A 22,269-nucleotide genomic window follows, 5' to 3' on the forward strand; every position below is an offset into this window, starting at 1 on the left:
TGAAAATATAATTACGATATATTCGATTCAATCTAGAATAATTCTCTATATTAATAAGTGTATATCACTATAAAGCCACGTTCCTTATGAGAGTTCATCTAATTATTAAAAGATATTACTGAAAAAGTTCAAAGGAAAAAAACCCCAAATGCAAATCCTCACCACATATGGATGGCATTGGTGGGTCGGGTTCAAACCGATTTGGATATAAACCCATATGCAAAAACAGATGTATACAGGCTTGGCACAAAGCAAACAATATTATACTAATTCGAATCATTATCCGCTGGTGAGCCCAACAATGACATATCACCATGCATGATACACTAATGGGCTAGAACAGAAAAAGGAGGCCAATACACATGAAAATCAACCTTATAATATGAAGCACCACCAATACCTTTGAACATATCAGATTGAATGATGTAACCTTGAGCAAACCTAAAGTCACCAGTACCACCAACAATTGGAAGTTCTGATAACTTAGTAAAGGATGCACTCCCTACATTCAATATCTCACCTTCGTATCCTTTTATCTTCAATTTGCTCCTACAAATGAAAGTCATTCTATCTCCATTAAAACTCGAGGTCACACCTGAACCCTCCATGTTTCCCAACAGTTTCGAAGACGGGTTCGGAGTCTCGGTAAGGGGTTCATTGTAGGCTAATAGAGAGCCAAATGGGTTTGATGCAGATTTAGCGCTGCGTTTTTGGCCTTTTCAAATTGAAAAAAAAAAAAACATATATATTGTTATTTCACACTTTAAAAAACTCAATATAATTTTGTACTATATAAAAATAATAACAAACAATGAAACTGGCTACTAAAGCTAAAAAAATTAAGAATGAGCGAATAATAACTACCCACTACAACATTATTCTAATAATCTGGAGTAAATTTTACATGGTTCTAGTCCATATTAATATATATTATGCATCAATTTAAAATTTTCTTATTTTTCACTTAAATTGGGGTGTTTGGCAAACAACTAATAGCTCGTAACTGGTAGCTGATAGCTGATTACATTGTCGGATTTGACCAACTGATTTTATTGACTGGTTTGACAAGCTGATTATGAACTCGCTGCTATAAGCGGCTTGTTCAAAAACAGCTTATCAATGACAATAAGTTGTTGAAACCAGTTAAACTAGCATTAGATGGTTTGACCACCCAACTTTTTATAAAATAAGCTAAAATTGCTTGATAAGTTATTTTGCCAAACACTGTCAAATAATAGTGTGGACTAATTTCATAGAAAGCTTTTATAATAACTGTACCCATTAAATGTTATTTGGTTAATAAAGAACATCAAAAAAAAAAAAATCACTAAAAAAAAAATTAAAGTTTGAATCAGTAATCCAACATTTGATAGTACCTTTGAATGTGAAATAGATGGTTTTGTTGAATTTTTCATGTAGGTAACCTGTGAAATGGAGAGATGTTATGTGTTGGGCATTGTTCTTGTTATGAAAGGAGAGTGATATTGTTGAAAGAAGCAAAATAAGAATAATATGAGAGAGTGGATACATAGCCATTATCATATATAATGCAATGTTTTTTGAAAGAAGTAAACGGTGGATGTTTATATAAGAAAATACTTATACTATTAAGTGCTTTTTATTACTTGAAATTCAATTTTAAATCGAGTTCAATTTAAATTCATTATTTTCTATTAATTTGAATTTAGATTCTAACAAAAAATAAAGTCGTACTCTTAAAATATAGTAGAATTTAACACGGTCCAAAAGTCTTGGATCATAGCTTCTTCCTCAAAGTACGTTGGTACAAGACTGAGCTTCTAACATTTTCTTTCCATAATTAATTATTTAATCATCTAAATTATTTTACTTTATTTACAAGTTGAAACTTGGTAGTTTGCCAAGTTGTTTAATGTATTAAACACTATCATCATCATCTTACTCAATGTATTTCGTTCATAGAAAAACTATGGATAATATTTGGGAGGAAAGGACGGTGGCAACTCATACTCATAAACGAGAGCACGGCCAAAGGAGTCCCCCAACTCGAGAAAAATAAAGAGACGTAACTATACAGGAACGATAAATTAAAAGCCTATAAATAAAATAAATAAGTAGAACCAACTACAAATAAAGGAAAAAATAATAATAATAAAGAAACGAGAAAAGCAGGAGGGCAATAACACCAAAAGGTAATCTAAGAGGACATCAGTAGTCTAAAACATAAATATGACACCTCCAACTACCCCTATTCATAGTCAGGTCCTCAGAGAGGTTTAACTAAAACGATACTTTTATTACATTTTACTCCTAGCATTTACTTATTTACACTTTTACATGTCACTTTTTATTAAAAAAAAAATACTTGAATTTTAGCTTTTTGACCGAGCACTCATATAACAAATGTTACCATTTTGCTTGTCAAAGAATATCTTTTATAGTTATAAAAATATGAAAAATTATCTTTTTTAATTTACTTGTAAAACTACTTGATTAGTTCAATTCACCTAATTTGAAAGAATATGCTATATTGCGTATTAATTTAATATGATTTCCATGAATGGGCTGAGCCTGAGCGTATATATTATTTGTTTTTGATTCTAATTACATTTTTAGGTGATTTCATTTTTAGAATGTGCAATGTTTATGAGATTATTTTGCTGATGTTTATAAGGTTTTCACTAAGGATTGTTTGCTTGTTTTGTTTAAGTGACTTTTCTTTTTTATTTTTTTTAATTAATCTTCCTATTTTTGTTGTTTAGAATGACAAGAAAATTAGAATAGAAATCTTGGGTGGAAAACAACTTTCCATCTCATTGCAAACAATGTTCTCCTAAAACACAAGATCCCCTAACACCTCTGATCTGCTTCCCCTAAGACTTTCAAATAATTAATTTAGGATGAAAAATCATTGATTTAAGCCTTGTTGTATACAATATACATGGGCTGTCTCTCAATTCTCATTCTAATGATTTCAGCTCGTCTTGTATAAGATTGTCTCAATATGAGACGGATTTATATAATTAGTCAATTTCACTAAGTAATCACTTTAATATCATAAATAATCACTTAATAATTATCAAAATTAAATCTTTTTAAATGAAAAAAATGTATATTATTGTAAGGCTGTGGCCCGTGTCAATTTATGCAATTCTTATAGGCCATGTATTGCCCATTGGGCCATTTTCAATAATGTTGGTGGGTGATGTTTTAAACATGTTGCATGACAATAAAATTCATCATTCAACCTAGCTAAAACTTAGACTCATTTATCTCATTTTTTATTAATAAAAGAGCAAGGACCTTATATTATTTTATATTTTTGATGTTGTGAATATCGTATTTAACCATATTTAATAGTATAAATATATAACTGTCGTCCATATCCATAAAAATACAAGTAAAACAAAATACACTGAAATTTTCTTCTCTTAAAACATTTTATGTGTCACTTTGTCATAATTTTTTCCTTTCAAAATGTCATAATGATGACATCACTATATTGTTATGCTTTGTAACCTATTAATATCATATTAATTTACTATTATATATGTTAGATGATTTTTGAAAATTATAGACAATTAATATATCGGCACTAATAATATTATTTCTTATCTTTACATGTATTTTAAAATAATAGATTAATAGATATAAACAATTATGTATCACATGGGTCGGTACTAACCTAGTTTAATATTTATCCGTCTAAATATTAATTTTCCGAAATAAGAGTACATTTGGTTGTCACGTTTTCCATATGTTATATCCCGTTATTGTTACATCCACTCACAAAATTTCCTTATTTTGTCAAGTTTTGAATCAAATAGATGGTGGCATCCTTATTCAATTTTGATTTGGATCATTTGTATGGTAGGTATGCTATATAAAAGTTTACAACGTTGGAAACATTGAGTTAAAATGGTTAGGTCATTTTAAAATAAAAGAAATATATATCAATAACAAAAGATGCCGTAAATTAAAAATCCATGACACACTACAATAAATTTAATTTTTCACGATATTGAATTTAGTGGCATTAAAAAAATGTCACTGATTTATATTTTTAGTGTAATAATTATTATAAGTTCTTCTATAAAGTGATTTAGTGACTCTTTTTTTGCCTTTAGTGGCATATGTAATTGTTATTATAGTATATAGTATCATTTATGAAACGTCATTAGATTTTATATTGTAAAAGACTTTAATATGATTTTTTATTATATTGTTAAAAGGGTTTAATAAATATAACTAAATCTGATATATACTATTAAAAGTTTTAAGTGTAGCTAATATGTTGTAGTGATGGTCAGTGATCCATCATAATTTTGTCATTGTGGTTTCTACATTTACTTATAGTGCACCGACTTGAAACACTAATTAGTAATTAAGATATGAAGTACATTTAATTAAACTAATTTGTAAATTCATACAAATATATAAATAATTAAATAAATAAATAAATAAATAAATAAATCTTATGTTAAGTTTTGTGGATGAAAACGTAAGATATGTACGTTGATTCCTCTTAAAGACATTCTAAATTTAGACCACCGGCCATATTTAAGCCACTAGTGACGAGATGAGTAGTTACTACCTTCTTTTATGAAGATAACGATGGAACACAATGTAGAAATGTCTAAATACTTGGATATAAGAGTAGCTTAGCTATTGCTATTTGCTACCTACCTTCTTTTATCCAAGGACGGAGTAATTCGTACGTTTAATGTCTGGTGTATCAGGTTTTGTTTGTTTTATTGCTTTCTCATTTCACTTTCAACCTTTTGCTTTTTTATTGTGCTATCAAATGGAGAATTCATGATAGAAATCTAATGGAACTTAGCTAGCTAGTACAATTGATTTAACAGATAATGTTTTGATAATTGGTGACTTGAATCGAGTCTTGATTGTGGTTGTAGATGAATTCAAGTCGAACGAGTGAAGATGGTGTATCAGAATGTTTGCCACGATTCGTGGCTTTTTGGGGACGACTCGTCGCTTTTCTCCACGAGTCGTTGCTCACTGGAGACGACTCATTGCTTTTAACGGTTATACGATTTGTCTATTTGTTCATGGGTTTTTTTTTATGGTTATTTGAGTTTCTTGGAGCCCAAGTATCTTTTAATTAGATTTGAGTACATATATCTCCTATTAGTGCTAGAATTTCATTATTCACAAATCGAGAGATCACAAGAGGGTCATTATTATTTGTGAGTGGCATTGTGATTCATCTTGTAAATTCCTTACGATCATAGTGAAATTATTTGATCTCGGTGCTGGTGGACGTAACTATCACATTGATAGTGAACCACATTAAATCTCTTGTGTCATTTTCTTATTATTTTGTTTGAATTTCTTTATTGTTTCATTATTGTTCATCGATCTTGCTTCCGCTATCGCACAACATAATGTATGTTTTTTGTTTTTTAGAAAATTTATTTTCACACAATGAGACATATAAATATAGTATTTCTTCTGTTCTGAAATATTCGCATGCGATTATGATATGTTATGTAGAAAAATATTACTATTAATAGCAATTAGCAAGTCTATTACAATGGAAATGACAACATAAACTATTATATGAAATTAAGATATCATACTCTCGTGTAAATTAATTAAGACATTATATTCTCGTTTAAATTAATTAATTAAGATTTGATCTAAAATAAATTGTAAACTCTAAATTAAGACATTGTAATTGAAGATTTTCTGTTTCCCACCAAATAGATTCGGTGGTAAAATTATATTATAAAAATCTGTAACTTTAGTCCAACATGATCATCTCACTATTATCATATATACTAGGATGATTCGTTGTAAACGCACAGACATATTATAAATATGTTAAAATTGATAGAAATAACTTATTGTGTTAGAAGTGTTTGTTACGTTATGATTTGAATTTCATCTGCCTCTTCTTTTAAATGGTATTAATAACCTCAAGAATAAAAGAGAATAATGTTGTATCTACATTCTCATTCCGAAGGATTCTACTGATATATAATAAATTACAACAATGGCTCTCCAAGTTTTTTCTCTCTTAGTTTTCCTCACTTTGTGTTTTACATTGCATCCCCTTCTAACTCTAATTACATGAGGCCTTTATATAGTATACCTCATAATAAAAAGAAATTAGGGTTAAGAAAATATTAAAAACCGTCAAAGACTAAGAGTAACCGGCCAAAAACGTGCCAAGAAACTGCCATTACGCGAGCCGTGTAAAACTACGCGAGCCGCGAAACTGAGACAGAACCTACTCCGCGCCCCGCGGATTGGGACGATAGGTGCTCCGCGCCCCGCGGAGTTCACTCTGTTCGAGTCACCACATTTCAGCAGAGAGCATATGTTGCATCCACACTTTTAACTTAAGAGACTCATATATAAAGACGTGATATAGTATAAAAGACATCATAAGGCCTCAATAACAACCAATTGATCATCATAAGTAAAAGCGAATTATTTACCAATCAATTGGTTATCAACCGTATTTCTTTGGATGAAGTTATCCCTATCTTCCATGTTGTTCTTAATAAATAAGATATCTTTAAAAAAAATTACACATTGTTAATATATAGTAAGTAGTATTATGAATCCTTTTAAATTATTTATTTATTCATCTGACCTTAAGGACAAAAGAAATCATCGAAATGAACTTAGTTTAATTACGTCTTCCAAATAAACAATAGTGAAGCCAGATGGGCTTGCCCCGTAATTTTACTTTGATGGTTAATTCTAGCGTCTTAATTTTTAATTTGATTTCGGCAAATTTTATAGTCGTCAGCGTTATTGCTTTATATTTTTCCTCTTCTTTTAACTTTTATTCGTTGGCTTCGCGCAAGCAAATAAATAGTAATTATTAAAGTCTACTTTCAATGAATTATAGATTTTTTAATGATATTATCAAGCTTCTTTCATAGTCATAGTCATAGTCATAGTCATAGCAATCAATTCAGTATTTCGCTCGAAAACATAGTTTGTGGAGGAAGGTAATAAACGAATAATCTATATTCGTACCCCTCCAGAGAGAGGGTCAGATAAATATAATGAATTTTACTCCCAAATAGTAAGAACCTTGCTTATAGAAAAATATGAATGACGCCCCGTCTCCTCATGATAATTATTTAAAAATTCAATTTTCCACGTGACAAATATTTTCTAAATCTACAATTCCTTAAAAACATGAAGTGAACTCTATGAATATGACATTAATCATGGTAGTCTCGAGTATGGACTAGTGCTATCAAGGAACCAACTCAACTAAAAGTTTAAATTTATGGTTGAAGCCCCAAGATATGTTATATACTATAACACACGCCTCTTCACACAAGAGCCCATTTGACTAGAAGTGTAAATCCGCATATACACATAATATTCCACTTAAAATAAGGGGTGGTTGAGATTCGAACCCGTAACCTCTTGTTACGCTGGCTTTTGCTACTATATTAAGAAATCAATTCAAACAAAAGTTTAAGCTTGTGGTTGAGGCGCCCCAGAATCTGTTATATACTCTAACAGGTGCAAGTATTTAAAACACCTATATTATACTTCAATGCTCAAATTGAAGTAAGAAAGGGTCCATTTACTTCATTTGATGCTAACTTACTAGCTACATGGCGGCTCAAGTATTGTAGTATATATATATGAGGCTCAAATTTACTGAATTTAACATAATTAACCAAAAACAAAAATAAACTCTTACAGAAAATACTAAAGAAAAAAGAAAATATAAACATGGTTAAAGCTATTTTAATGGCGGCCACCATTTTTCCAACCATATCAACAATCACCATGGCAATAGGAACGAAATTAAGAAATGGTAATTCAATGACTAAATATAGCAACCAGCTGAGATGTGATGATATTCCGCAAAGTCCTGCTCTGTTGTTGGACAGACCTGTAATTAAGCTTCACAGCCCAATTAGTACAGTTAAGTTTGATTCACCATTAATTACTTTTTGTCTGCTACTCTTGTGAGGCCTCCAATAATTTGTTTTAATTGGTGTTTTTTAAGTTGAATATTCTCCTAAGATAGTTTGTACTTTTTTCTTTTTTTTTTCCACTTAAAATTTTTCAGCTTTAAGATAGAGAAATTTAATTTAGGTTTTTAAAGTATCAATTAAAGATAAAATATATTCATATAAAATCTTGAGAATATTGAGAATTAAATTTTATTTTAAATTATAAATTTTAATCTATAAATTTTAATTATAAATTTTAATGAAACGTATTTAGAGATATTAAGAATCAAATTTTATTTTAAAACGTGTGTAAAAAATAAAGCGGACAAACAAGAATAATATGACAATATAATTCCAGGAATGTCTAATTTTTTAAAAAATTGAATGTCGAGCTATACAATTTAAAAACATTCTTGACTTTATATTTCTAATGCATGGTAAATTAAGTTGAGGTTGACTACTTTAATAATTTGTCATCAAAAATAAAAAAATTACTCTTAAATTTGATTTGTAAATTTTACCAATGTTTTATAGGTAGCCCTAACGGTTGTATAAAAGAAATTAGAAATAAAAATATTAGATAAATATTTTATTGTTATAAAACATTACTTTAATGTACACTTATATGTTCCACAAACAATTGATGTAATTGAATTTTGTATGAACGATTTTTAGCATTAATTATAGCGATTTAAATGAAACAAAAAAGAAATATTTTTTTAAAAACAACCAGCATTTTAGAGTTTAAACTGACCTCTAAGTGATAAACTTAATATTTGCTGATGGTGGTGTTAGAATTAGAATGTTTGCTTCAACAGGTTTGAAAACTATCAAATTAATTAATAACTGTATTTTATTTTTTAACAAATTAAATAGAAGGAAAATGAGCTTGAGCATCAAGTTCAGAAAATTAGGGGACTAATGAAAAGAAAAGCAAGCGACTACGTAGAAATGGAAGAATTAGTAATGATAGATGCAGTGCAACGATTGGGTCTTGAAGATTATTTTGAGGAAGAAATTATATTTGTTTTAGAAAGGCTTTATGCAAAATTTTATTCTTTGCAAGATGTTGATCATGGTTTAAACTATCATGAGCTTGCTCTGAGCTTTAGGTTATTGAGACATCAGGGATATTACTTAACTGCTGGTAAGTTATTTTATTTTAATTAAAATATATATTTTTTTTCTGTTTTTCCTCAAATACTGTCATTTAATTCAAATATATAAACATTTTTGAAGACAAATGATATTATTAATTCAAAGAAACCGAGAGAATACTTTACATCTAACTTACTCCTTTTGGTCACTTTAATTTTCATTTAGCTAGTGCATTGCGAATTGGAAACTTTGGTACTTTTGATACATTATTTATGAAAAAATATAATTATATAACATGATATATACTACTCTATTACTTTGAGTTAGTAACTCAAAGAGAAAAAGGTGGTTTTAAGGAAAAGGTGAATATTTAGTAATAATGGAAAGCAATCAATGTGCGGATGAAATTAAAAGTGTGTTAAACTGTATAGATATGATTAAAAAAAGTGATAGATTATTGTCAAAAATAAAAAAGACGACGTAAAATAAGCGAACGAACATAGACAGCAAATAACACTAAATAAGTATTATTTAATAAATGACCATATACTACTACATACTAGTAATAGTGATAATACAGGCCATTCCCTTCAGTTTGTTACATAGGTGTTGATTAATGGTGACTCAAACTAGTAAGCACCATTGAAAAAGATGAGTAGGGGTCAAAGAGGAGGTTCGCGGGGCGAGGAGAAGCTGCTGCTTCAGTCCACGAGGCGCACGCAGAGTGCGTTCTGTCTCCATTTCGCGGCTCACGTAGTTATACACGGCTCGCGAAATGACGGTTTCTTTTCACGGGAGGTGTCTTTTCGGACGGTTACTTTGTGTTTATTATGTAATAATTTCCTTTATTGGGCATTAGTATATAAACTCCCATTTTAAGATTAATATATGATGATTCACAAAATTGAGAGAGATCACAAGAGAGCCATTAATTTGTGAGTGTGATTGAGATTCATCTTGTAATTCTTTGCGATCATAGTGAAATTATTTGATCTTGGTGCCGGTAGATGTAGCTATCACATTGACAGTGAACCACGTTAAATCTCTCATGTCAATTTCTTTGCATTGAATTTTTTTATTGTTTTATTATTGTTCGACGAACTTGCTACCACTATCACACAACAATAGTAAATATAAAGGGATTGAGAGAGTATTATTTAGTACATGTATTTTAAGTATTTCAATAATTACTACTTACATAATCTTAAATTATTATTCTTTTATTATTAATGTTTCAACAATGCAATTAGCATGTTCCACCTAAATTAACAAATTTTTTCAATTGTTATGAATGTTAAGCAGATATTTTTGAAAAATTAAAGGATAAGGATGGAAAATTAAAGGAAGAAGTTGGCAAAGATTTGAAATCATTGTTGAGTATATTTGAATGTTGTCAATTAGAAACAGTAGAAGAAGATGAAGAAGAAATATGTGGTGAAGTTAAAGATATAATTGGGCAGCTGTTAGAAACATCTATGAATACCATTGAGGAAGAACAAAAGGCAAGATTAATTGACAATACTTTAAGAAATCCTTGCCATAAAAATGTTGCAAGACTTTCAGCTTCACCTTTCCTTCAAGATTTCAGTTTTTCGTTAGAGTTCCTCCATGATTTCAGTAATCTCAAAGATCCATGGATCTATGAAGTTCAAGAACTGGCCAGAATTGATTTTGATATTGCGCGGATGAATTATAGAACTGAACTACACCAAATTTCTAAGTAATAACCTCAATTATTCATTTTTATTTTAACTATAATTATGTTTTCGTATTCAAAATAAACCCGACGATCCTATATATATATATATATATATATATATGACCTTAGAATCGAAGCCTACTGACTTCAAATTGTATTTAAAACTATATGAAAATTAACGGAGACACATTACCTAATCTTAAACTGACCCCCAATTCTTAACCTGAAATCAACGTGATGATCCGAATGAATACCTGTTCGCGAAATAAGTACCTCAATAACTTAAACAAGTTACCCTAAGTTGATTTGATGAGTTTATGTTCAGTTCAATTAAGTTTATTTTAGTTCTATTATAATTAATTTAGTTCAGATAAAACAAAAACTTCTTTTAAATTTATTTTAAGAAAATAAAATAAAATTAAGGTCAATAAAGTGATATATATTTAGATAAGGTCGGCTAATAAAAGTTAATTTTATAAAATCAAGATCTCTCAAAGCTTTCACTTATTTTTTTTAGTTATTAGTAAACTTTGATAAATTCAAATAAGTTAATAAAAAAAAAGTTGAAATTATGAGTGTTATTATAAGCATTTGTTATTAATTGGCGTAACTTATCAATCACTAAAATAATATTTAAGTAAATGTTGTTATCTAGCTAGTAATTTATTTCCACATAGTAATTAAACAACTTTTCAGCTTCTCAAATTATTCTTAATTTTGATCATGCCAACATTGACTTTGCATTGCTAGATGGGGAAAAGAACTAAATTTGGAGGATATGAATTTTGCGCGGATAGAACCATTGAAGTGGTGCATGTGGTCATTGGGAGTATTCCCAGGACCAAATATGTCACAACACAGATTAGAGCTTGCTAAAGCTGTTTCTTTTATTTACATTATTGATGACATTTTTGACAGTCATGACTCCTATCATCAACTCCATCAATTCACTCAAGCCATCCATAGGTATGCAATCAAAATTTACTATTTTTTTTTTAATTGTGTTTTTATAATATTCAATTCACTAATTCGATTACTTATAAATAAATTAGGCTCGTATTTGAACCAGGCATACCTGTTTATAAGAAGCCCAACAGAATATAAAACTTGTTAACATTGCTTTTCTTCTCAATTTATTATCCAATTGTGGTAAAAAGTAAAATTATATTGCTCGATAAATAGTAGTATTTAACTATATATATGCAATTACATTACTACAATATTTTTCATGTTTTCGTAATATCAAATGCACAAATTTGATTATTTATAACATGATTAATGAATAACTAAATATTATAGTTAATATTATGAAAATGTACAATAATTAGATGATAAAATTCTATTAGAAAAGTCAAGTTTTAATCCATGTTGAAAAATGTTGATAATAATTCATCCACAAATTAAACTATCTAATTAGAGTACCCTGACATATTTTATGTATTATATCAAGCCCAATGCTATTTTATGTACTTTATAACTATTTACTATCTAAATATACATAATAAGCAGATGGGAATACGGTGATGTTGAGCAATTACCCAAGTCCATGAAAGTTTGCTTCAAGGCTCTTCAAGACACCACACATGATTTCAGCTCTAAAATTAAGAGGAAGTTTGGATGGGACCCACAACCATATTTACAAAAACTGGTAATAATATATTTTGAAAAAATTATCTAAAATAATTTAACTTTTTTCATGATTTTCTTATAATAATTCTAATTATTGATTAACCATGAATAATCCTAATTTTATGGGGTATTTACCTAGAGTAAACTTAAGTATCCGAATGATCTACTATTGTAGACAATTTACCAAAAAAAAATAAACTGAAAATTAATATAAAGTTAGAGAAAAATTTAAAAAATTTACATAAAAAATTATAAAAGAATTTTAACATTTTTTAAATAATTTTATTGACATTTATTTTAATTTATCTTTTTCTAAAAAAATAAAACTTATTGTAGTAGGTCATCCGGTTACCGGAGTTTACTCTAGGCAAATACTCCATTAAGTTAAGATTGTTCGTGGTTAATCAATAGGTGAAATTATTGTAGGAAAATCATGAAAAAGTTAGATTATTCTAGGTATTTTTTCTATATTTTTTATACTCTAATCAAAGTATACTTTCTCATTAAAAATAGCAAAATATATATTTGTGTTACATATATATTAGCTTGTACTTAATTTTGATTAATTCTAATTACCCTAATTATGATATATTATAAATTGTTGTAATTAATGCAGTGGGCAGAACAATTAAGATGTTACCTTGTTGAAGCAAAATGGAGATTTACAAAATACTCCCCCAGTCCTGAGGAGTACCTAAACAATGCCATTATTACCTCTGGAACACATGTAGTTTTGGCGCACGCATTTTTTCTTTTGGGCCATGGAATTAACAATAACAGTCTTCATGACTTTATTAATCTTCCTTCAATTGTATCTTCTACAGCTACAATTCTTCGTCTATGGAATGATACTGGAATCCATACGGTACGTTATTACTTCTTTAATGTTTCTATTTTTTATTTGTGATTTATTTTTTTTTTACAAATTAAAAGATTGTATATGGTTTCAATTTTCATCAATGAAAACAGAAAGAGTATATAATTATAATATAATGATTTTTTCCAATTGTGAATTAGCTAGTCCTCTTCAATAATCCTAATTAATTACTCAAAAAAGCAATTTAATATTCAGAGAATATATATATATAATAAGTATTTTTAAAAAATTTGCAGGATAAGACTCCAGATGGAAGTGATCATTCGTACATAGATTACTACATGAAAGAAGAGAAAACAAGGTCATCCAAGAGCGCGAGACATCATATAAATGGAGTAATTAGTGAAGCCTGGAATTGTCTGAATAGAGAATACATGTCTTCTGATTGTGTATTCTCAAGAGATTTCAAGTTGGCATGCCTTAATTTAGCAAGAATGGTTCCAATCATGTATAACAATCATCAACGTTGCCATCTCCACTTTTTATTGATGAAAAATAAATAATAAAATTAAACAAATTCTTAAATGTAACTGTCTCATGCTGAGAATACTCAATTGGTTTAGTAAAGTGCTTACTTACTATGTTATTGTGATTAATTATAGAAATATGCTAATTATATGAGCATGTCTATCTCATACTAAACAAGTTGTAATTTAAGACCATCTACCACATTACTAGTTATTTACTATCTACTTTGATTTAAATGAATAATTATATATTTTTAATTATATAATATATAAAAATATTTTATTTGATAATTGAAAATTTTATGCATATAGAAAGAAACATTGTATAAATAATATCCTCTTAATTTTTATTATGTTTAAAGTGTCACATTCTATATGGACGGAGGGATCATATATAGAAGTCAAGTATTTAGCTACTCTACAATTTATTTTTATTTTTATTTTTTTTGTTTTTAGGTTATTTTTGGACGTTGGTATGTTCATTAAATTGTACAGCACCAGATAGGGGTGTTCAATATCGGAAACCCGGTCAATCCGGATCCGAAAATCCGGGTACCTAAAAATGTGATCCGATTTTGTTTATTTCCTAAAATTGTGTTTTTTTCCTTATTTCTTTTAACATTTTTTATATAAAATTCAAATTCTAAGTTGTTTACATGATAGATTTACCTAATTTAGAATTTTAGTGGATATAAGTTGTTTACATGATAGATTCACCTAATTTAGAATTTTATTTTTTTAAAAATTGGAGCTAACTTAGGGAAAATATTTATGAAATTTATTTTAGCAATTTCATACTAACTTAGAATTTGTTAGAAAAAGTGATGCATTTGATAAATAATTTTAAAATTTTAATATTTAATTTTTTTCTTAAAAAAATCATGTATTTGATAAATTTAATCACGATAATATATACTTACATATTCTATAAAGTAATATTTTTATATATTCTATAATAATAAATCCATGCATTGTACAGGTTTTTATACTAGTAATAAGATAAAAGTAACGCAATATCTTTACTAACTAGTTATTACTTTGGTGATCCTAATTAAATTCTAATTATCAAGGATAATTTTAGTAAATTTACAATATAATTGCCAATATCACATTAAGAATAAGTCAAATTCTTGAGCTGATCATCGGATGAGATATTTTATGAAACATGCTATCAATCTAATAATTACTGAAAACATTTATTTTGAAATACGCCGTTTGAAATATTATTTAAGGACAATAATATAATATAATTTAACACATTACTTTGAATTTTAACTCATTTAATTTTTTTAGAGTAAAATGATTATAACATATTAATTATACCAGATATATTATGAATAAGCATTTTATAATAAAAATAAAGCACAAAACAGAATACCGAGTACTCGATTTTACTAAAATTGATATCTGGATCGGACCCGACTCGGTTTATAAAACAGGTACCCGGTACGAAATACCCGATTTTGACAAAATGGGGTTAATTATCCGGTTTTTTAAACCGGATACCGATCCGAGTTGGATTTTGCAAACCGGGTTTTTTTGAACACCCCTACCACGAGAAGTGATATAGGATATTAGCCATTGATATTAGCCATCTCTTCCCTTAATACTAGCCATTAATTTTTATCTATATTTTTATTATTTCTTTCGTAATACTCTAGTTATTTTATCCTATATGCTTTCACCACAAAAACTAAGAATTTATAAATGATAATTAGGTGTGTTGCTCCTTTAAATTAAAATAACATATTTTGAATATATAATAAAAATAAAGTATAGATTAAGAAAATTAGGCTCTAAAAATAATGGGTTCCTAAGCCATTGCTCATATGGCTCTGCTAGCACCGCTTATTGCTTTCTAGTGTGAACTTTCTCTATCCTAATAGATTTAAAGTATAGAGAAATTGCAAAATTTTAAAAATTTTGTAATAAAAATAAAAAAAGACAAATTGTGTAAATAGAATTAAAAAGAGTTAAAATATATAAATGGATTTTAAACAAAATAATAAATTATTGCTTAAAAAATAAAAAAAATACAAAATAAGTAGAACCAATGACAGAGAAAATAGCTTTTACGAATTACGACTTGACAGAAGTTGAAACTACACAAAATAAACGTGCGATGAATGTGACTGACAATTGACCACTAAAAAGTGGTCCTTTTTGTATCGCAAGTTCAATTATTTTTTTCACTCATTATTTGAATCATATTCTATTACTCTCTTATTCTCTTTACTTGTCCCATTTAATAATAAAAAATTTGTCAATTCATGTTTTTTATTTTAAATATTTTAAATTGTGCTTGAGTAAAAATTATAAAACGTTGATACTAAAAAATTTATAATAAGACGAATTAAACAAAATCTCACATGACTATGTTATAACTTATAGATTAAGAACAAATCACATAATAAAAGTGATTGATAATAATGTTGAAAAACTAAATGGGACAAGTGGAGCGAATACCAGGGAGTACTAAAATAATTGAAAATTTTCCAGTGTCACATCTAAAGAGAATTAATTAAATGAAACTCATTTAATGGCTAAAGAAATACTTCCTCTGTTTCAATATAGTCGCAACATTGAAAATATAAACACTATTCACGTATCTACCTTCTTTAGTGATTAATTCTATAAGTTAAAATATAGTCAAGTGGGATCTTGTTTGATTCGTCTCGATGCAAAGATTATTAATATTAATTTTTTATAATTTTTTATTATACATAATTATAGATATTAAAGATTGAATTAGCGTATTGGAATGCGTGAAAAAGCAAACATTGCAAGTATTTTGAAACGGAGGAAGTATAAATGGCATTTGATCTTTTATCAATATCTCTACCATTAAGATATCTTTAACTAATATTTATTTGTAGTTAAATTGAATAAATTAAATAATATAATACACTGTATAATATGACATCATATCACTCATTTTGATTATTTATTTTGATAGGTTTTAATCGTTTTAGCATAATTCTTAAAAATTTGATGACTATGAAATTTAGTAGGAAACTTTTGGTTTGATTGAACAAGTTTTACTAAGAAGAAAAACAAAGAGCAAAACTGTACTAACCCACACACCCCTCAGGTTTTTTATTAGGACATGTTTGAATTGAGTGTAAATATTTATAGGTGAAAAAAATCAAAGTAAGAAAACGAAATTGATAAAAATGAAAAATTAGTGAAATTTGATTGTTGTAGAGGTGAAAGAATGACTGTAAAGTAATGAAAAATCAAGGGAACTCTCAATGTTGTGGAATAAATATTTATCTTAAAGGAGGATGGGAAAACGTATTACCTCTATAGTAGGAGAAATCATTTTTTTTTTCTTTTATTATTTTTACTTAATGCTCATTTTACCTTTTTCGTAACTATCTCACCTACTTTAAATGTATCTCTATTTGCTTTTATTTCATTAGTTTAACTTTATTTCTACCTTAAATATTTACACTCAATCCAAACATGTCCTTAAGTGCAATTAGTTTTCAATCCATTTCAAACATACATCATTTTGTCTCTACCTTAATTAATGTGCTTTTTATTTTATTTACTTTTGAGTGTACAATGTAATAGTATATCACAAAAATTTGGACGAGATCGTTGCAAGTTAAAACGAAATGTGGGCCGGTTCATTTCACGCGCGTGAAACAACATTTTAATTTTCTGGACATTTATCAATTTTGACCTTAAAGGTATAAATTTTGAAAATTGATACTTTTAAGGTCAAAATTGTTACCTTTAAGATCAAAATTGAAAAATGCTCAGAAAATGAAAAAAATGCCCAAATTATTATACGCGCGAATTGGACCAGCCTAAATTGACGATCTCATTATGAGGTCGTCTCATCTAAGACCAGCTGATAGTATATATAACTAAATGATTGGGAAAATACATGGTGCACAAATACCATAAACCTATGAGGTATTATTTCAAAATCAGATGACAATTGGAAAAAGGGTCACAAATGCCTCATAAAGTATGCACGTGAAATTTATTTCATCGATTTGGGCAAACCATCCTAACATCTCGTCACATTCGAACCCTCGTTAAGTTTACAAGTGGAAGTAATCAATTCATTCTTTTCAATCTTCTATATAATTTTTAATTTTTCGACTCTGATTTAAAATGGTGTGTTTATTTTATAATTAACTAGAGCTTTTTTTCATGTCATATAGTTTTGGGATGCTTTCTCCTCGACTTATGGAGTGTGCACTTCGTATTTCACCGATTATGCGCTGACATTCACAATAAGTCTAGCCAAATGAAGACCCCCTGAATAGGACTTATCATCTTGAGTATCTGCTGTCTGCACCATCCATCACCATAAACAGCTATAATAAGAGGATAATGACTTTATGTATTACAGAAGGCTAGGAAGATGGTGATTACTACTATACATGATTGGAACCATCCTTGTTAAATTAAGCAAAGCTGTTTTAAAATCTGTCGAAAATGGAGAATGAGACAGGCACTCTTGATTGAGGCACTTCCATTCATCTGAAATCATCTCAAAAACATGTTGTCGTGCACTTTCAGCTGACCTATCTTTATGTTGCTTCACGTAACAAGCTATATATGACCCGTCGTGCCCATTTGAATTCTCATCCTGCAAAACAACGACATATTCTGAAAATCACCACCTTCACCGGAGCCTATCTTATAAGGAAACTAGTGGGGCCTGTACTCCAGGCCCATCCAAAAACTTAGAAAAATGATGTTTTAATATTTTTCAGATCGTCTCGTATGAGATTGTTACCATGAGACGAGCCCATATAATTAGCCCATTTATATAATTTATCACTTTAAAATTGTAACCGATTACTTTAATGTACTAAATGTACATGTGTCGACCTAATATAGATGACCTAACCATAATGCCGTTTCGTTTAAGAATTAGTGAATATTTAATAGTTCGTTGCCGATAATAGTGTATTTAATAATTAGGAATCCATAATTAACGTTTTGCCTCTGGTCTCTCAAATTTTAGGATCGACCCTAAGTTTCATGTTCTTCCACATAAAAATTGTATTGCTAAGTTATTTAAGTCAAGTAGTCCATACCTTAGCAGTCTTTAGATCATCCCAAAGACGTAGAATTTTGGCCGCTGACGTTACAATGTGTGGATGATTGTTGAAGAGATGTGTGTTTGTATTGTTTACACCTTCACCTAAGAGAGAAAAGATGGTTGCGGCAACAATATAGACTCCAGAACTAACTACACCATTCTTCATATACTCATCAGTGGAAGGTAACTGTCCGGATGCAAACCACTTCGCTTCCACAAGAAAAGCATTACATAGCTCTGCCCACTGAAACACCATATATAGTTTAAAATAACAATGATATATTTGTTATTGGGCTTGTAAACGACAAGATCCGTATAAGTGATAGTTGAAATCACACAAGCCTGATTATGTTCTATTTTAAAAGCAATTGGTAATAGAAAGAGTTAGCCTATTAAACTTATATGTTAGTCAACTTCTTTTTAATTTTTCGATGTGGGATCACATATGGATTATTTTAAAATGAATTGAGCCAAATATAGCTCTGATACCATGTTAAATTAAGCTTGACTTATTGTAAATGCCAGCATATAGTCAGAAAATATGAGGTGCACTCACTTTATAAGTCAAATAGAAACCTTCCCAAAATAATATGACAAAGACTCCAATGACTTATAAAGTATACAAACTATCTTTAATTCATTGATGTGAGATAAACCATCCTACCAAAACAAAAAACATCCATCAACATACCGCTTTTGTTAAGCGACCCTTGGGGTTCCATCCATGATTAAGATAAACTGTATTGCTTATCTCATTTGTGGTGTTGTAGAGTTCCTTGAGGCACATTGTCATGTACTCAGGTAATTTTTCTACGTTGTTAAGATCCCATCTGTTGACTGCTTCTGTGAACAAAGTGAGGTCTTGGAGTGTCCCATACACATCAAAGATATCATCAATGATATAAATAAAGGATATTGATTTTGTGAGTTCAATCCGTAATTGTGCCATATTTGGACTTGGTAGAACAACTAGGGACCATAAATGCCATTTCACTGGCTGACTTCTTGCAAGCTTCAACTTCTCTGTCAACCGAAGTTCGTTCCACCATCTACTTATGAAGCAACACAAAGTTAGTGAGTGATCACTTTAATACACTAAATGTATATAGGTCAACCAAATAAAATAAACTCATTTAAGAACTTCTGAATGATAAATATGATTAAAAAAAGAGTTAACTGCACGTAAATTCGATCAAATTCTATCTTAAAAACCAATTGGTCATAAGAGGATTAGCCCATCAAGCTTATATGTTAGTCAACCTCTCACTAATTCTTTGACATGGGATCACGTCTGTTTTTTTTTCAACAATAAATTCTAAAAGTCGGATTATTCATGTTTTTCAATTAACTCACCTGGAAATATAAGTTATTTCGTTCATGTGGGTTATTTGTGCTTCATTTGCATCCATTCTTGCCAAATATAGTATCTCTTCTACCCAGCCATTTATTCCACAATGATCATGAATAATCTTGAATGAAATTTCAAAATTATCAAGATCAGCTGAAAGTCTTGGCAGACTTTTATGAAAAGGATTGCTTAATGTGTTTTGGATTACTCTGGCCTCAGATTCTTTGGCAACATTTTTTAAGTTTGCTTGTAGGATAAGTTCACAATATTGGCTAGCATCATCTAGTATATGATCCCCTGGAATTCTCAGCTGAGAGGCTTCAAATAGACTCATCAGTCCTTGGGTGTCTTTTCGAAGCTCTTTTCTCAACTTTCTATCTTTGTCTATGAATTTATTAAACACGCCTGTTTCAATGATACAAGCGAGATTAAGAAATAGCAAATTAGCTGGACATATTGTCGATGCCAACATATTATGATTGGAAAACATAATATGCACGCATTTCTTAAGCCATGAAATACCATTCAAAAATCATATGACAATGGAAGGAAGCACTCCAATAACTTTACGGTCTTACCTTCTGAGACATTGTATCCCGCATGTCTCAACAGCCCAAAGCGAAGAGCAACATAATGAAGATTACCACCATCTTCACCCATGGTGGTAACTTTCCGATGATGCTTTTCTAGTACTCTATGGATATCCTCTTGAAAGTAGTATTCGAGGCCTAGTCGTTGAATGGCATCGATCATGATTAACTCGTCTAATTGTTTTTCACTGTTCATTGATGTCAATATGTTTTTTATCAGCTTCACCATTGATCGGAGCTTATAATCATGCTGCGATGTAAGAAATTGTTGGAGTATATAACATATATTAGAACGTCAACCATCAACTTAAACTTTTAATTGAATTAATAGCAATGTTTGATCTTAACAATTGTAAGAGTATATAACATATCCAAGTGCGTCAATCATCAGTTTAAACTTTTAGTTGAGTTGACAGCAATGTTTGATCTTAGGAATTGTTAGAGTATATAACAAATATCATAGAGCGTCAACTATCAGCTTAAACTTTTGGTTGAACTGATAGCAATGAATGATCATTGGAATGATTAGAGTAGATAAGATATTTTGAAGCATCAACCATCCGCTCAAGTGTGGTTGACCATATGTTATATACTTTAACACAAACATTATATTATTATTGAAGGTCACGGAAGTTGAAGGAATTGGAGGGACGATGTTTTAGTTTCTATATTACTTCGTACTAAATACTTTTAGGGGTGTTTGGTATGGGAATATAAAATGTAATGGAAAGGAAAATGATAAAGAGGAGTAAGGGTAAGGGTATGGGTTGTAGTTATATGTTGTTTGGTATGAAAATCTAAGGGAAACACTTAATTGATCATAGAAAGGAAATTTGTTACTTGACATAAATGGATGGTAACAAAGTAAGGGTATCTATTACCCTCAAGAAAGGGATTGGGTTAACCTAATATCATACCAAACAAATATGTGGACTAATGGTAATTGAATCCCTTACTATTAAAAAGTTCATACCAAACACCCCCTTAATAGGCTTGAACTAAATGTTTTAAACACTACTCCCTTCTATTCATCTTAAGAGTAACATTTGGTTTTTTACGGATTTTAAGGAGAGTTAAAAATGAGACCCTAAGGGTAGGAAAGAGAGTGATATCATGGGCTTTTAATGTAAGGGAGGAAAATTAGTATGGGTAATAGAGGGTATAATTGAAAATATGATAAAACTACTAAGGGCATAAAAGTCAAAAACTCATACCAAAAATAGAAATGGGACAATTAAGGTGATTTGACTATAAAAGAAAATGGGACACATAAGCTAAATAGGAGGGAGTATTACTTATTGTTCAAGTTTATTTGTATATTGCGGACTTGCGGTCAATGTGTAGATAATTTATAGTCAAGTGAAATCTTGTTTAAATCATCTAATCGCATAATTTTATATTTTTTTAATTATATATATATACATTTTTTAATATATAAATAATTAAATGTAGCAAATATAATAGATATAGTAATTAATGGGAGAATTTGTGTGGCCATGGTGTAGTGGGGCATTACCAATCTCGTGTCATAAGCGGTGATGTATGGACGAAAATGC

General features: G+C 29.3%; 3 protein-coding genes across 4 annotated transcripts; 1 reads left to right on the top strand and 2 right to left on the bottom strand.

Moving 5' to 3' along the window:
- Positions 1–57: 57 nt before the first annotated feature.
- On the bottom strand, positions 58–1,545 carry LOC130815871 (dirigent protein 1-like). Its single transcript, XM_057682381.1, has 2 exons — positions 1,377–1,545; positions 58–715 (listed from the first exon to the last, which is right to left on the bottom strand). Exons 1-2 carry the CDS (start codon positions 1,540–1,542, stop codon positions 327–329), a joined length of 555 nt encoding a protein of 184 aa, XP_057538364.1. The 5' UTR covers positions 1,543–1,545; the 3' UTR covers positions 58–326.
- A 6,090-nt stretch (positions 1,546–7,635) lies between these two features.
- LOC130815872 ((3S,6E)-nerolidol synthase 1-like) lies at positions 7,636–13,861 on the top strand. Of its 2 annotated transcripts, none has more exons than XM_057682382.1 (7): positions 7,636–7,905; positions 8,814–9,084; positions 10,335–10,755; positions 11,485–11,700; positions 12,244–12,382; positions 12,980–13,228; positions 13,477–13,861. In XM_057682382.1, the coding sequence occupies exons 1-7, from the start codon at positions 7,711–7,713 to the stop codon at positions 13,741–13,743; spliced, it is 1,758 nt and encodes a 585-aa protein (XP_057538365.1). In that variant the 5' UTR covers positions 7,636–7,710; the 3' UTR covers positions 13,744–13,861. The 2 variants fall into 2 exon arrangements, with proteins under 2 accessions (XP_057538365.1, XP_057538367.1); XM_057682384.1 differs by having other exon boundaries at positions 10,338–10,755.
- Positions 13,862–17,498: 3,637 nt separating this feature from the next.
- LOC130815873 ((3S,6E)-nerolidol synthase 1-like) lies at positions 17,499–21,211 on the bottom strand. The gene is made up of 5 exons (XM_057682385.1): positions 20,702–21,211; positions 20,129–20,528; positions 19,467–19,824; positions 18,771–19,019; positions 17,499–18,316 (listed from the first exon to the last, which is right to left on the bottom strand). The coding sequence occupies exons 1-5, from the start codon at positions 20,940–20,942 to the stop codon at positions 18,071–18,073; spliced, it is 1,494 nt and encodes a 497-aa protein (XP_057538368.1). The 5' UTR covers positions 20,943–21,211; the 3' UTR covers positions 17,499–18,070.
- Positions 21,212–22,269: the final 1,058 nt, after the last annotated feature.

This window comes from Amaranthus tricolor, chromosome 6 (genome assembly GCF_026212465.1).
Source record: "Amaranthus tricolor cultivar Red isolate AtriRed21 chromosome 6, ASM2621246v1, whole genome shotgun sequence".
NCBI lineage: Eukaryota > Viridiplantae > Streptophyta > Magnoliopsida > Caryophyllales > Amaranthaceae > Amaranthus > Amaranthus tricolor.

Excerpts from the sequence above, each read along its gene's own strand:
- LOC130815871 (XM_057682381.1), bottom strand. The coding sequence starts at position 1,542 with ATGATAATGGCTATGTATCCACTCTCTCATATTATTCTTATTTTGCTT. Across the intron at positions 716-1,376 it reads CATCTATTTCACATTCAAAG|GCCAAAAACGCAGCGCTAAA; the intron begins GTACTATCAAAT and ends CAATTTGAAAAG.
- LOC130815873 (XM_057682385.1), bottom strand. The coding sequence starts at position 20,942 with ATGGTGAAGCTGATAAAAAACATATTGACATCAATGAACAGTGAAAAA. Across the intron at positions 20,529-20,701 it reads GGGATACAATGTCTCAGAAG|GCGTGTTTAATAAATTCATA; the intron begins GTAAGACCGTAA and ends TCATTGAAACAG. Across the intron at positions 19,020-19,466 it reads AGGGTCGCTTAACAAAAGCG|TGGGCAGAGCTATGTAATGC; the intron begins GTATGTTGATGG and ends ATGGTGTTTCAG.
- LOC130815872 (XM_057682382.1), top strand. The coding sequence starts at position 7,711 with ATGGTTAAAGCTATTTTAATGGCGGCCACCATTTTTCCAACCATATCA. Across the intron at positions 7,906-8,813 it reads TTCACAGCCCAATTAGTACA|AAGGAAAATGAGCTTGAGCA; the intron begins GTTAAGTTTGAT and ends CAAATTAAATAG. Across the intron at positions 10,756-11,484 it reads GAACTACACCAAATTTCTAA|ATGGGGAAAAGAACTAAATT; the intron begins GTAATAACCTCA and ends TTGCATTGCTAG.